At 42.1% G+C, this 15,670-nt stretch overlaps 1 protein-coding gene across 1 annotated transcript in view; it reads right to left on the bottom strand.

The window, feature by feature from the left end:
* LOC146835026 (cytochrome P450 4B1-like) overlaps positions 1-15,670 on the bottom strand; it is a 253,521-nt gene that overhangs the window by 158,642 nt on the left and 79,209 nt on the right. The window contains exon 5 of the mRNA XM_085602688.1: positions 2,730-2,854. Coding sequence (XP_085458814.1) covers positions 2,730-2,854 — 125 coding nt within the window. The remainder of the gene's footprint in view (positions 1-2,729; positions 2,855-15,670) is intronic.

Below are 15,670 nucleotides of genomic sequence, written 5' to 3'. Positions count from 1 at the left end.
CGCTGGGGGTACGCACCGTACATACACGGGTGGGGGTTCGACTCGTACGTACACGGGTGTACATACACGGGTGGGGGTTCGACTCGTACGTACACGGGTGTACATACACGGGTGGGGGTTCGGCGCGTACATACACGGGTGTACATACACGGGTGGGGGGTTCGACTCGTATGTACAGGGGTGTACATACACGGGTGGGGGGTTCGGCGCGTACATACACGGGTGTACATACATGGGTGGGGGGTTCGGTGCGTACATACACGGGTGTACATACACGGGGGGTTCGACTTGTACGTACACGCGTGTACATACACGGGTGGGGGGTTCGACTCGTACGTACACGGGTGTACATACACGGGTGGGGGTTCGGCGCGTACATACACGGGTGTACATACACAGGTGGGGGGTTCGGCGCGTACATACACGGGTGTACATACACGGGGGGTTCGACTCGTACGTACACGGGTGTACATACACGGGTGGGGGTTCGACTCATACGTACACGGGTGTACATACACGGGTGGGGGGTTCGGCGCGTACATACACGGGTGTACATACACGGGTGGGGGGTTCAGCGCGTACATACGGGGGCTGGGGGGGTTCGGCACGTACTCACGGGGGCTGGGGGGGGTACATCGCATACCGGGCCCCCTAATCTGGTCGTTTCACGGCGTACTTCGCTATTCCGGCACTTTTTCGGTGCCGTAAAAATATTGCCGTCCGGACTGCTGTTGGTTCGATTCGTACTTCCTGGGTCGTGAAACGCTGCCTGAAAGCGTCCCGACGTCACGTCGGAGCATTCCCGGGTCACATTCGTATGTATATTTTCGTCGGTCGGTGTTTTGTACGACTCGTACGGAAATGGTGTTTCCGTGCGAATCGTACTTCCATGTTTGTAATGTTTTTGTCCCGGGTACGAGTCGGACGGAGAAAACGCTCCGACCGACGGTTCGTACCCGGTTTTTCCAGAATCCTAATCGGCACCACAATCTTGGATGAAGTCTGTGTCTAGGGGCTCTGGGGGCGTGATTAAAAGTAATTCCCCAATTCTTCGAAACCAAAGCAAAGACTTAAAATAAAAGCAAATGACAGTATTACAAACCTACCAGGAGATGGGATAGCAAGTGATCCACAACAACATATGATGCAACCCTAAAGTGATGGCCAAACAACTCAGCCGTAGAAAGAGGCTTTTAAACTGGAGAAAGGAGGTTGGTGAGTAGGAGAATAAGAGTGAAGGTAGTGCAGGGCGAGGTAGAAATTCTAAAGAATGCAAAAACAAAGCATGGAATAGAGTGGTGCTCACAATGAAACCATTCACAAATAAAATTGGTTCTGGTGTTCTGTTCTATGAAATAAAGCTTTAGCAAGGACCAAAAAAAAAAAATCCCTGAAAGTCACAAATGCTAGATGAAACTGTATGTTTTGAGTGCCCATCATATAAATCACTTACCTTTGTTTAAAAAGATGACCCTGCACGAAGTCTAACTCCTTTTACCAAAAAGCCATTACCCAGCAAAATGATCCCAAATTACAGGGACAGTCATGCTATGACAGGGATTTGGATCACTTTTGAATGGCAAGCACCAAAATGTTGATATCCCCAATTCACCTACAGGAAGTCATAGCTGCCGCACATCACCGGTCGGAGCGTTTTCTCCGTCCGACTCGTACCCGGGACAAAAACATTACAAACATGGAAGTACGATGTGTGGAGGAGTGTGGCTCAATGGTTAGAGCGGCAGACCCTGAAGCAGAGTTCTGGCCAGGGACCAGGGTTCGATTCCTGCCTCAGTGGGGCTCGGCTCAATTTCCTCGGACCTGTCTATTCTCGCCTCGGTGCCTATTCTGATCACGGGCCCCACGCTGCAACTCTGGGCAATAGCTTGCTTAGCCTCCACACCGGCCCCAACAGCGCTAGGGATGCCTGGCTTCACCCTGGGGGTGCCCAGGAGTGGACACTTCACAGGGAAAGCCAGGAGGGGTTCCACAGCGGTATGAGTATCAGCGCCAGGAAACCGCAAAAAAGGCGACACCGCAAGGTGGCCGTCTGGTGACAGTGCGCTCTATAAGTACCTTGACATTTACATTCACCTCAACGTTACCAGCCTCTACAATGTCTTAGTGTGGCAGTGTGGGGATGCCTCAAAGGACTCTTTAGGACCAGGGAAACACTTTCAACCTGAGGATAAAGTTCCCTGGAGTGTGCAAACATAACGTTTCTGCAATAAATGCCTTCCCACGGCTTGGGAACCTGTGAACACATGACACCAGCAAGAAAATGCTACGTATTCACTTGCTTGCAGGGCATTGTTTGTGCACCCAGGGAAGATCAGCCTAAGAAATACCAGGTGCCCCTGAGAGCAGGCTTGACAAGAACTGCCATCCTATCCCTGGGAAACAAGATTCCTAGGTGACTTCCTAAACCCCTGGGAGAGGGACTGAAAGGCTACCGACTGCTCAGAGCTGGCAAAACTCTCTGCCATCCACCCTAGCTTCCTGGCCATGTTGAGACTGTGCAGGAGTTACCTCAACCACTTTCTAACAAGCAGGGTTTAGAGAAGGCAGCAGCAGCAGGGATTTGCCTTTTGATTAGTGCTATCTCTGTGCCCATCCCCACATTGTAATTAATAGCCTTGAGAGGGTGGTACAACAGGGAGGCTAAACCTTCCCTTTCTGATGTTGCAATCAGACCCTAAATACCTAAGAAATTATGTTAAACCACTCACCTCTCCATCTGGCAGTTGCTGTCATAGCTGAAGGCACATTTCATGATACTGTCGAGGGTCATTAGGCTAACATGTTGGAAAAGTTCCACCGATTTGCCGTTAACAATGAGTTTTTCCCACTTATCCTGTTATTCAGGAGACACAAGAAAGCGTAGGGTAAGCAAATGCATGAAAATTTACCTATACTGCCTTTTTTGCAGATGGCAATCTCTGTAGCCATTGCCAAACAGCTTGTTTTGCTTCACAACACAGCTACCTTCACATGTGGATAAGTCTATAAAAATCACAATGATGTGATACAAACCTTATCTTAACGGATACAATTTTATAAATGAGGTTTGTATATCACCGTAGTCCTATGTACAATATATATTTGGGAAAGAAAACACAATCAATATATACGTGGCATATTAAACACTGAAAAGGTAACGGGAGAAATGCTTGCAATAAATCTAACCACTGGCAATCGCTCTGGGTAGCAGTCCAATCCATTTTTCATTTGACCACCGTGCCACCTTGGGTTGGATCCAGCCACATTCAAATCATTCCTGACCCTGCTCCAGTAGAACTGTCCAGTCTGAAAAACCATGCCAGGTCCTCCTTGAACCAGAACACAAGCAACCAGAACCTGGCAGTTCGGGCAAGCTTGTTCCTACAGGCGAAAGGAGATTTGCCAGAGGGGGAATGTCAAAGAGTAATAGTTAGGGGGAATTGGTTTGGCAAATCCAATAGGCCTACACCTAGAAAGCTGGTGCAATTTTTGATGGTTTTAATGCAAGCATATGCCACACAAAAATAAAACAATAAAAGAAACAAAAAGAGAACATGCTGCTTGCATACATGTCAACTATATTTTTGTAATAAAAATTATACATTTAACACCAAATAGCCATCACATATATTTTAACAGAACAGCAATTGTGCTTCCTACCAACCTGGCCTACACTCAAAGACATATAGAAAGCAATTTCAGTTATAAAGTACATCACAAGAAAACATTTTTTTAATGGCGAACAGAAAGGGTACTCTTGGCTTTGAATTACTGTAACTTGAAGACATAGCTGAAATGCAAAAGAATGACTAAACAAATAAAAAAGGATGAACTGAAATAAAAAATAAAAACTGGCAAACTAAAGGAATGAGTCACTAGCCTTGCAACTGTAGTCTACTACATTTTAGGCAGTAGTGCACATGCGACTGAGCTACAGCCAATGGCTGTCATAAAAGACAGCCATTGGCTGTAGTGGGCTGACCCATTTTCCTTTATTGTATTAAATGGTGGTGGGAAGCAAACTGTGATTGACATGTGAACAGACCAGTGGATGGAGATGGCTGACATAAAGCCCTTCTATGTATTATGCATGTATTAGCTAATGCTCTAAATTCCATGGACATTCTCTTCCATATGTATACGGATGACACCCAGCTTTATCTGAAAGTCTCCTCCCCCGACAACATAATTTCACTCAACACTACCCTATTGGCTACTCAAAACTGGTTAACTGAGAACCACCTCCTGCTCAACACTTCCAAAACAGAATTCCTTCTCATTTCTCCTCCGAATCACACTCCTCAAGTTAGACCTCTGGATGAACCACCTCACCGCCTTCAACTGGTCCCCCCTCATTATTGACTCAGCTAAATCTCTCGGAATAACCCTGGACAAGCACTTGAACATGAAAACTCATATTAGCAATGTTTGCAAGGGAGCTAACCACCTGATGAGGACACTCAGGAATCTCAAACCGTTCATCCCACAAGCTGACTTCAAGCAAGTGGTCCAAGCGCTGGTTTTGCCGAGGCTAGACTATGGCAGTGCTACGCTCTGAGGTCTCCACAAAAATACCTTGGCCCCGCTAAGGGCCTCATTGAATGCGGTGGCCAAATTGGTCACGGGCACCAAAAGAAATGCGCACATCTCCCCAGTCTTAAAATCACTAAACTGGCTACCCTACGAAGCAAGAATACAGCTAAAGATTGCCTGCCTATCACACAAAGCCCTCCATTTCAAAACCCCCAGTTATCTAGCGCAAAAGCTGGAGCTATCCAGAGGGGGTAGACCCTCTAGGAGTGCTAACTCTCTCCTCCTGAAACATCAGATCTTTCGCAAAAGGAGAACGTGTCACAGAACTTTCTCCGGCTCTGCTCCGAAGATCTGGAACTCTCTCCCACCAAAAATATGGAGAATCTCCTCCAAGGTTACTTTCAAAGTGGAAGTAAAAATATTCCTTATGAACAAGTTCCTACCTTAATAGGGTGCTGGATTGTCTGCTCTAATGCATTAGACTTACACCTTTAAACCCTGTGCTGGATGTTATTCTTGGTTTTTTTTTCCTCCTTGAATCATTTGTTTCCCTTCTAATTCGCTATGTACCAGTTGTTATCTTACTCTTTGTTGACCCCTTCATTTGTATCCGTTCTTGTGCTGTGAGTTCTATTTTGATATGTGCTCTGTTTGGTATCCCGATTTGAAACATGTACTGCAACTTTTATGCAATGAAAAAAGTAGGTAGTAGTGTCCCTGAGAACAGGGAAAGACGGCACACCAAAATGCAAGATAATATAACCAGTAAGTTTCAGGCGTCAACAGTATGTAGAAATAAGTAAACGGCTGTAGGGTGCTTAAAGCTTCAATTAGTGTCCACTACCTACGGACACCATCCATATGTACAAGACATACCAACGAGAATTACTACAATTTTTTAGAAGACTAATATTGCACACCTATACAATGTATGGGTAAAGTACCCAACTGATACAAGTTTGTCAGTTCTTAATTAGATCATATATGCCTGTTACAATGTCAAAAGAGATGAGAACAATATCTTCAAATCATTGAGCAGTCACAAATTCAATCCAGGACCCTTGGAGTAATAGTTGTTTTTTTCATCCTTTCTTTATTGACACATGTTAGTCAATTCCAAATACACGGACCAGCCGACACGTGTTTCGTCTTGCAAAAGACTTTTTCAAGTCTGGAAAAAGTAAATACAAGAACTAAATACAACCATTTCTTGTACAACATCTTAGAAAATGGTGAAAGTTTAATTTTTTCACAATAACATAGCTAAGTGTTCACCTTAATGGGTGATAAGCAGAGAAAGAAGACGTGGGTAAGAAAAAGAACCAAACTTCCCAAAATCAATTGTTTAGTATAAGAAACTCGCTGAAAATGAAAGGAACAACGATCACAAAGCATAAGAACCCTGTCTACGACACCCAAAGTCAGTAATAACAGTGGGGAAATGTTGAAAAAATAGAAACGTACAAATAAAACAAAAGTGTTGGACGAGTGTCTAAACAAACAAAAAATAGAGACTCTAGGATGTAAGAACAATAAAAATATAATATATCAACCCACCAATAAGTTCAACGAGGCAGTTGATAGAATATCCAATCATGTGGTTCGTAAACACGAATTCTCATATAAAATCATCATATGTGCGATCACACCATCTAGAGGACGGACACAGCAATAAAAAGAGCTGAGCGTTCATAGTAAAAGATCATAAATTATGGCTCAAAAGTGCATATGCACACTGGTGTCCCAACTTAACCTAACGAGATCCACAAAAGCAATGTTTATAATCTATAGCAGTATATCCTAAATGGATATTCGGCAAACGGGTTAAATGGTAAAGTGGAAAAGCTCACTAAAGTATCAATAGTGAATGAATTCAATAAGTAGACCAGCAGTACCAGAGGAAATGGCAATATATATATAAAAGACCTTATCGGAACATTCCTATCACCAGCTAAATCTTGTAGAGCTCAAAAACATAGATTATCTATCAGTAAAAGCCAAGTACACAATTCACTATACAATGGTCCTGTAAGAGTGACATGTGCACGCAAATACTATTGCAAGGTTAAGGATAATCTCCCAACCTTAAATAAACAACTAAAAACGTGAACACGTCGTGTCGTTTTAAGAATAATGAGCATACCCAAAATTAGTATACGCACTTCTCTCGTCTCCAAAGTTCAATGAAATGTAAATACGTACATCAAATCGTATCTTCTAAGTGACGTGCTAACTCCGTGATACGAGCGCACTCACTGCCTGGAATCAAACGTGAAAAAAATATATATTTAAAAAAACCACATGCTATAGATTATAAACATTGCTTTTGTGGATCTCGTTAGGTTAAGTTGGGACACCAGTGTGCATATGCACTTTTGAGCCATAATTTATGATCTTTTACTATGAACGCTCAGCTCTTTTTATTGCTGTGTCCGTCCTCTAGATGGTGTGATCGCACATATGATGATTTTATATGAGAATTCGTGTTTACGAACCACATGATTGGATATTCTATCAACTGCCTCGTTGAACTTATTGGTGGGTTGATATATTATATTTTTATTGTTCTTACATCCTAGAGTCTCTATTTTTTGTTTGTTTAGACACTCGTCCAACACTTTTGTTTTATTTGTACGTTTCTATTTTTTCAACATTTCCTCACTGTTATTACTGACTTTGGGTGTCGTTGACAGGGTTCTTATGCTTTGTGATCGTTGTTCCTTTCATTTTCAGCGAGTTTCTTATACTAAACAATTGATTTTGGGAAGTTTGGTTCTTTTTCTTACCCACGTCTTCTTTCTCTGCTTATCACCCATTAAGGTGAACACTTAGCTATGTTATTGTGAAAAAATTAAACTTTCACCATTTTCTAAGATGTTGTACAAGAAATGGTTGTATTTAGTTCTTGTATTTACTTTTTCTAGCCTTGAAAAAGTCTTTTGCAAGACGAAACACGTGTCGGCTGGTCCGTGTATTTGGAATTGACTAACATGTGTCAATAAAGAAAGGATGAAAAAAACAACTATTACTCCAAGGGTCCTGGATTGAATTTGTGACTGCTCAATGATTTGAAGATATTGTTCTCATCTCTTTTGACATTGTAACAGGCATATATGATCTAATTAAGAACTGACAAACTTGTATCAGTTGGGTACTTTACCCATACATTGTATAGGTGTGCAATATTAGTCTTCTAAAAAATTGTAGTAATACTGCAACTTTTACCTTCCTCTCCCTCCAATTGTAAAGCGCTCTGATATCCCTCAGGATCGTGTTCGCCCTATATAAAATGTTATAAAATAAATAAATAAGTCTATATATGTATGCATCACATATGATTTATTTTTACAACATGAATCTGGCAAAAGTTATCTCTAGACCTGATCTGAATAGGCACAACAATTGAGGCTTTGGGAAAAAATGATTTGGATATGCTTACAGACTGCTCCCATTTGGTGCAGGGACAAGACTGAGTTGCATATGGCTGGGTTCAAACTGGAAGGGCATGGGGAGCAAATGGATTTAGGCCCTCGTCTCTGTCCTGGGGTGAATGTATGTCATTGTTCTGCATTCTGTCCATCAATTGTTCTTTTTGCATTTGTCACCCCGAGTGAGACTTCTATGCCCAGGTGTGGGTCCCGTGCTCTCCATGCCACTGGAGTCAAGCTAGCCGGGCTGATGAGGGGTGAAACCCCAAAACCAGTGCTAGGGTGCTTGTTTGCAGTCCAGGAAGGACTTGGCCCGGACGTTCAGGCTGGACTGTTCCCATTGGGCGCAGGGTCAATACTGATTTGCATATGGCTGGGTTCAAACCGGAATTACATGGGGAGCAAACAAACGATGGATTTAGGTCCAGATCTATGTACTGGGGTGAATGCATGACATTGTTCTGCATTCTGTCCATCAATTGCTCTTTTTACAGAAAAGTACAAAGCCCTGGGAAAAACGAGGAAAACTAAATATAGGTGACTAGTAAACTTCAAAAGGATCCAAATAGGAGAAAGAGCATAAACAAGGAAGTCCATACAAACAGTATTGCAATAACCATAATGTGATTCACAAATTACAGTATGTGCAATAGAGTGAGGTGGGCAAATGACAGGAAATGGTCAAATACATCAGTGATGGAAACAGAAGATTAGAATGTAATAGACAGAAGGGTAAATATGAAGAAGAGGTCAGAAATGACAGCTAATAGGAAGGAGAGAAAAATAAGAGTAAGTCATGTGCTAAAAGAGACAAAATCGGAGTGCATCTTATACTGTATACCAGACAAGCAGGCACGTTGTTGGATCCTGTGTCACATCTTACTGTGTGTATTTGAATGTAGTTTGTGCAATTTGTGGGTCTTGTTTCTCCAGCATTGAATGTGTGTTGGGTTCTGAGTGTTTATCTGCCTGTTATTTCATACTGAATGCTAGGCAGGTATGTACTGTTTCCAATGGAGGTACTTGTATATACATGTAACACTTATGGGCAAATGTGAACTGCAGATTCTAATGTAACTCTACCCTTCTAATGAGTTCAAATCAGAGATCTTCCAATCAACATGCAAATATTAAACAGGCTAATGTACTGTTAATGAATGATCTCAAAATCTTATGCTTCAAGATGCCTTGAGATGGACACCTTTATATAGTAATACCAGGCAATTTGATTAAGCACAAGATGGCTAGCATATATGTATGTTAGCAATTGCAACTACAATGGATTAAGATCATGGAGGCCTCATTTTATAGCGGCAGCCATTTTGGAACAAGCTTCTCATGGAATAAACCTGGCCCTTAGGGTAAAACTCATTAGGGTCATCATCATTTTTGTGGAATAGCCAGACCACCTTTCCCACAAAGCCCTTCCTCATTGGGTTCACTGGCACAAGCTCATCTTTTCGTGCTTGGCTTCTGAGCTGGTGATTTCTGGATGAAGGGAGCAATGCTCTGGTTGAGGTGATGAGTTTTTTGAGGAAGGGTTGAGATCCCACAGGAGTAAGATGCAGACTCTTTTGTAGTTGGTGGTTTGATTGTCAGCTTGCGGCAAAGCAACTGGAGAATGTGATCTAAAATATTTCCTTCAGGTTTCCCTGCTGGGAGAGGACATTCAGCTCCAGAAGCGCTGACAAGAATTGCTTAAGACACCCTAGTTGTAAGCACTGTGTCCTCCTTGCATCAAAATACATATTTTTGATAACTTAATTACTAAGAAATGTTGTTATCTTAAATACATCCTTCGAGTTTCGCTGCTGGGAAATGTCACTTAGCTTCAGCAGGACTCGCTTCGAATGCCCTAATCTTTAGCACTGTGCAGCTAAATATATATTTGTGTGTACTTAATTACTAAAAAGCGCTGCACATGTGGATTTAGCTAGTAATGCTAGACATCTGGCAGGGATTGTTTATGCTAGTGCTGTCCTCGTCGACCCAACTAGTGAAATCCAGCTAATTCCATTCACCCATCAGGATAATTAACAAACAAAAAAGTAAACTGAAGCGATATGAATCATCTGGGATGCTGGACAATCATTGTTGTGGAATATGATGTGACCCATCTTCTCTGCCAGTCCCTATTAGACACTGCATCCTCATGTAAGAGGAGCTTGAACAACAATAAGAACTTCACGTAAAAAGAAAAACCTTAAAAAAGCAGCCAGACTCATGAGGGTGCAAATCTAGGTTATGCCTTGATGTCATCGATATTCTAACCTCAGAACAGATTTGCTATTCTTACCTCTGCATCTGCTTACCATGACAAGGTTATCAAGGTAGGTAGCGGTGGTGGTAACAAATACAATAGTAAATCAATGCCTATCTATAGATACTTACGTTGGCAATATACTGGTAGTAGATAGTTTGCTGTCAATATTGTTGCAGGTTGATATTGAAAATTCGGTCTTAAGGTAGAACTCGACGCATTCCTTATGCTAGAAGCAATTTTCATTGCTTTACATGTATATCAAGATTTATATTATAAGCTATTATATTGATTAAATCAACTCTTTTACTGTTAGAACCCTACTTTTCGCCGTCAACCAGCTGTATATGGGTAGCACCCACTGTTGCATTGAATGTTCGGTCTTCATATTAAAGATCCCATCCAAATTACTGGGTTACAGACCCTTTGGAGCTAGCTGGAGAGGTGTAGCCTTTTCCCTTTTTTAATTAGTTAGACTGCAGATATGTATTCTGTTTGGTCGAAAAAAGCTTTGACACACTTTTGTTACATTGATTAATGTAACATTTTGCTGTTTTTTTCAGACAAACTGCACACACACTTCTACACTGGTAGAAATGTGTGTTTTCTTAAGATGGTTATTTTGTAATGATTCATCAATCGTTTTTGTTACATATGCAACTAAATAACATGTGAGTTTGGATTGTTTTCATGTATCAGCCAGTGGCAATACTCTATTTAACAAAGTATCTCTACTTGATTGAAATAGTCAGGCGGATTACAGGCCCTCATTTTTTGATCTGTGCAGGCGTTTGCATTTGGTGAACCTCGGCTCGGGGTTATTTCTTTTGAACTGGGATTTATTTTTCATCACCCGACTTTAAACCAGACCAAGTGATAGAGTCGTAGAAAAGGGAGAACAAGGACGATGCTAAACATAGTAAACAGTGACAAATGGAGAAAGTCCGGATGAAAAGGAAGCTACTAGAGTGTGATAAAGGCATGATGTGGAAACAGAGCCAGGGTGTTATTGAACTATGCCTCCAGCGGGCCCCCAGGAATAGTATTTGCATAATATGCTTTGTTTAGAGTTTAAGGCTGTAGCAATACATGTGCCTCATAAGTGTATCACAATTTTATGGGCCCTGCTTGTGATACTCAATCTCCCCTTTACATTACACATAAGAATTATCTGATCATACCTCTATATGTCAATTACATATGGGAGTGGCAGGGAGCACACTGCCTCACGTCATAGCAGAATTCGCTATTTAGCATTATGGTAAATGCAGTACAATGTTTGTGAGTACTTGAATATTAGTTTTTTCACCAGAGTTGGTGCAGATAGTGCTGTTCATCTTTAGACACGTGTTTCTTTATTTTAGCTTTAATCAGTATTGATCAGAAAAACGATTTACATCAAGGGTTGCTGAGAATGCTGGCACAGTCTTCTCAGGTCTCAGTACCCTTCACTAGCTCACAGGTGCATCTCCAAAAGCTCGTCACCATGCTGGCTCAGGGGAGCCTTTTTAAACAGCAGGGGAAAGGGAGCAGACTGCCTCACATCACAGCAGAGTTCGCCCCTTAGCATTACGGTAAAGGCAGTATAATGTTTCAGATTACTTGAATATTAGTTGTAGTGTTTCACCAGAGTTGGTATGGATAGTATATATATATTTGCACAGTGCCATCCACACCGAGCTGTAAAATGTCTGGGCTTGCTTTTATTCATTCCAGGTTGGCTTGGATGGTATTTTACCAATTCAAATTTGTAATACTGTGCCTGAACTGGTAAAAGGGTCGGCGTATATGGTACTGTGCTAATCATATGCTTAAAGACTTTGCTGTAGAAATGGCAAAAGACTTTGGGCTGATTACGAGGTTGGCGGTCTTGTGACCGCCAGACTCGGGGTGGCACAGGATTGGCGATCCACCATTTTGCCAATTATGACTTTGTAATTCGTATCAGAGGTAGACCGCCCGCTGCGCCAGGGAACAACACATTATGCTGAGCAGGGACTGGTGCAGTCCTGCTAAGCATATTTTGAGTTCCTGGACCTCCAGCCTTTTCATGGCAGAGCCCTCAATGAAAAGGCTGCTGGTGCAGGAACAAAGGGGGCCCTACAGGGCCCCCATTTCTCCGTGCCATTGGGATACATTCAAGGGGGCACAATGTGTGCCCCCCTGTTTGTATTACCCTCAGTTCCAGCATGGCATGGACGTCACCGTCCATGCAGTGCTGGAACTTTTTGGCCGTTCCCACTGCAGTGCCTGTTTCAAGGCACCACCAAGGGAAAGGCCAATGGACCACCGACCTTATTACGAGTTATATTTTTACAACTCGCAATATGCCCAGCAGTCCATGCACAGGTTTTGCGCCGCAGAGCCGGCGTTGAAACGACACCGCGGAGCCAAACTTGTAATCAGGCCTTATGTCTCTTTCTAGCTTAGCGTATATGGCAGTGTGCTAATCCTAGACGTTGCTGCAGAAATGAGGAAATAATTCACCATCCACTTCAAGCTACAAAGGGACAGAATATTTTGCCATTCCTACAGCAAAGTTTTTAGGCATAGAATTACCACATTGCCATTCATGCCGAGCTAGAAAGGGACATTGTACTAATCCTATGCTTCATATCTTTGCTGGAGAAATAAACATTTGAGGTGAGCAAACTCACAGTGTCGCTGGTGTTGTAGGGTGCTCTAAACAGGAGCTGCTCTCCACCTAAACTTTACTGAAAAAAACAAAGGTTATAGGGATGTTAAAGTTAGGCTCAGCTTTAACTCGTACAACACCAGTGAAATTCAGCAGTTAAACTGTCTATTATTCATTGCCCTGAGGAGGAGGTGTTCCCTGGGGCTGCAGGAGGGGCTAGGCTGGCCCCCTGCATTTGTATAGCTCAGTGTACTGGGAAGGTGGTAGTCCGTGGAGCTGACGGGGGCCGGGTGGGGCCACCATATTTTATAGTTTAATGCCCCAGGGTGGTCGTGGTCCCTGGGGCTTTTCAAAACCCTAGGAGGGGGCCCCATGAGCCCCCCTCCTTCATTATCATAAGCCCACATGCCCTCGGGAGTTGACCCACCCAGGGGCTAAATAAAATAAACAAGCGGGAGCCCACGCATCTTTTTGTTTTTTATTTTTTCACGGGTCCACCCGCGAATTTGCAGCAAAATTAAATTAAAAAAAATACTTTTAAGCCCCCCATCATATCTGGGGGAGGTGGGGTCAGGGTAGTCCTACCTGCCCACTTTTCTTTATTTTTTACTTTTTGGTGGGACTAGGCTTCAAGCCGAGTTTCAAGATGGCTGCCAACACGTCCTGGTTAAAAGTGTTGACAGTCAATCAAATTTTAGTAGGATCCACGAGTCCACTGCAAGGACTTGTGTCTGCAGATATCTATATTTTTTCAACTTAAATATCTCCAAAACTACTGAATGGATTTATACCAAATCACAAAATGCACACTTTCTGGACCAATATCTAGCCTTCTGTCAAATTTGGTGTAATTCCGTTCAGCGGTTCGAGCTGTAGTCATGTTCAAAAAATGAAAAACCCCCAGAGACATAATATGAGGAAAATGTATTTTGGGAACTCCCTTTTTTCTCGGCCCCTTCTTGACGGATCACTGCGAAACAGCAGCTGAACCAAAAACGAGATTTAAAAAAAAAAATGTATGATGATTCGTCACGCGGCACCAAAGGTATTCACAAAACAAAAAACGTTTTACCTATGGAAACTTTGGTCCTAACTATAACTACCTACTGGTAACTGCTAGAAGGAGATATATATATATATATTACCTACTGGCAGTCGCCAGTAGGTAGTTATAGTTAGGACCGATTTTCCATAGGAAATCCGCAACATTCTATTTGGAATAACGTTGGCGCCGATTGACGAATCTTTGCGAAAGTTCCCAAACTTTTGGCCAGCTCCGGTCCGCTCCTATCCTGAAAATTTCATGGTGATTCGTCAAGCGGGGGCCGTGAAAAAAGGGGGTCCCAAAACGCATTTTCCCCATGCATTTTCCCATAGGACCTGTTGACGCAGCTACAGCCCGAACTGCTAAACGGATTTACACCAAATTTGGCAAAGAGGTAGTCCTCAGTTCAGACTCGTGCCTTTTGCTTAAATGGTGTAAATCCGTTCAGTAGTTCCTGAGAAAATTAGAGTTTAAAAGATAGATATATCTGGGCAGAGCCTAACCACACATCTCATCGTGAGATCTGATTGGCTGTCAGTACTTCATCGAAGAAGTGTTGGCAGCCATCTTGGGACCAATATACATGATAGCACCTCATTAAAAAGCATTGCAGTAAATAGAAGGTTTTAAGACTTTAGTTACATTATAAATCATTTGTTGATGGTACCATACACATTTTAGGAATTGTGGTGTGTTCTAAGGTGATTTTACCATGTGAAAAAGCCTTTTGCTGTGATATCATGAATCATGTTTGAGAGAAAACTATTTTCTCATGCTTTTCCCACAGAGGGTTGGAAGTTGATCTATAAGCTAAACTGAGAGCATATTTTCTGTAAATTCATATTATCTTTATCAGTCATGTGAGAATGAAGACTGACATTCTCAGTAAAACATGTACATCCAACAAGGGCAGAGACTGTCAGTTGATTCCTTTGTGTTTTACTGCAGTTTCCCAGAGTGTTCTAAAGAACAACTAGAGCGCTAACAGTCCTACTTATGACAAACGTGTTGCACACCTGAAGCCATCTTGATTGGAATAAAGTTGTAACTCTTAAAACATTTAATTAAAAAAGGAAAACAATGAGGGGGTTCATTTTGCCATAGAAAGTATGATTAGTGCTGCAGAAAGAAAAATTAGGGCACATTTTGAGTGACTTCTCAAATCCTCTTCTATTTCATTAAAAATTTCTGACATGCAGACTGAAACATGCACTTTCAATACCAGCAGCAGACTTCCCTGGTGAGCAGTAGCTTTACTACAGTGATCTAAAAAGCAACTAGAGTGCTAACATTCTGAACTGAACGTATGGCAAATGTGTGACACATCTGAATGCCTTCTTGATGGAATCAAATTAAAAAACTGAAAGTATTCCTACTGAGGAGACTGGAGTAAATGAGGAAATTAGGAAACTTCATAACAAATAAGTCTCCCAAAATGGCCACCAGAGACAAAAGAGCCCAAATGTAGCCCAGATATCACCCAGATGTAGCCCAAGTATAGCCCAATGACAGAATGTCCCAGAGTATTCTAACGAACAACTAGAGCGCTAACAGTCTTACTTATGACAAAAGTATGGCACACCTGAAGCCATCTTGATTGGAATAAACTGGTAACACTTAAAATATTTAATTTAAAAAGGAACACAATGAGGGGGTGCATTCTGCCATAGAAATTATGATTAGTGCTGAAGAAAGAAAAATTAGGGCACATTTTGAGTGACTTCTCAAATCCTCTTCTATTTCATTAAAAAATTCTGATATGCAGACTG

This window comes from Triturus cristatus, chromosome 4_2 (assembly GCF_964204655.1).
Source record: "Triturus cristatus chromosome 4_2, aTriCri1.1, whole genome shotgun sequence".
NCBI lineage: Eukaryota > Metazoa > Chordata > Amphibia > Caudata > Salamandridae > Triturus > Triturus cristatus.
This window is presented reverse-complemented; position numbering and strand designations above follow the sequence as displayed.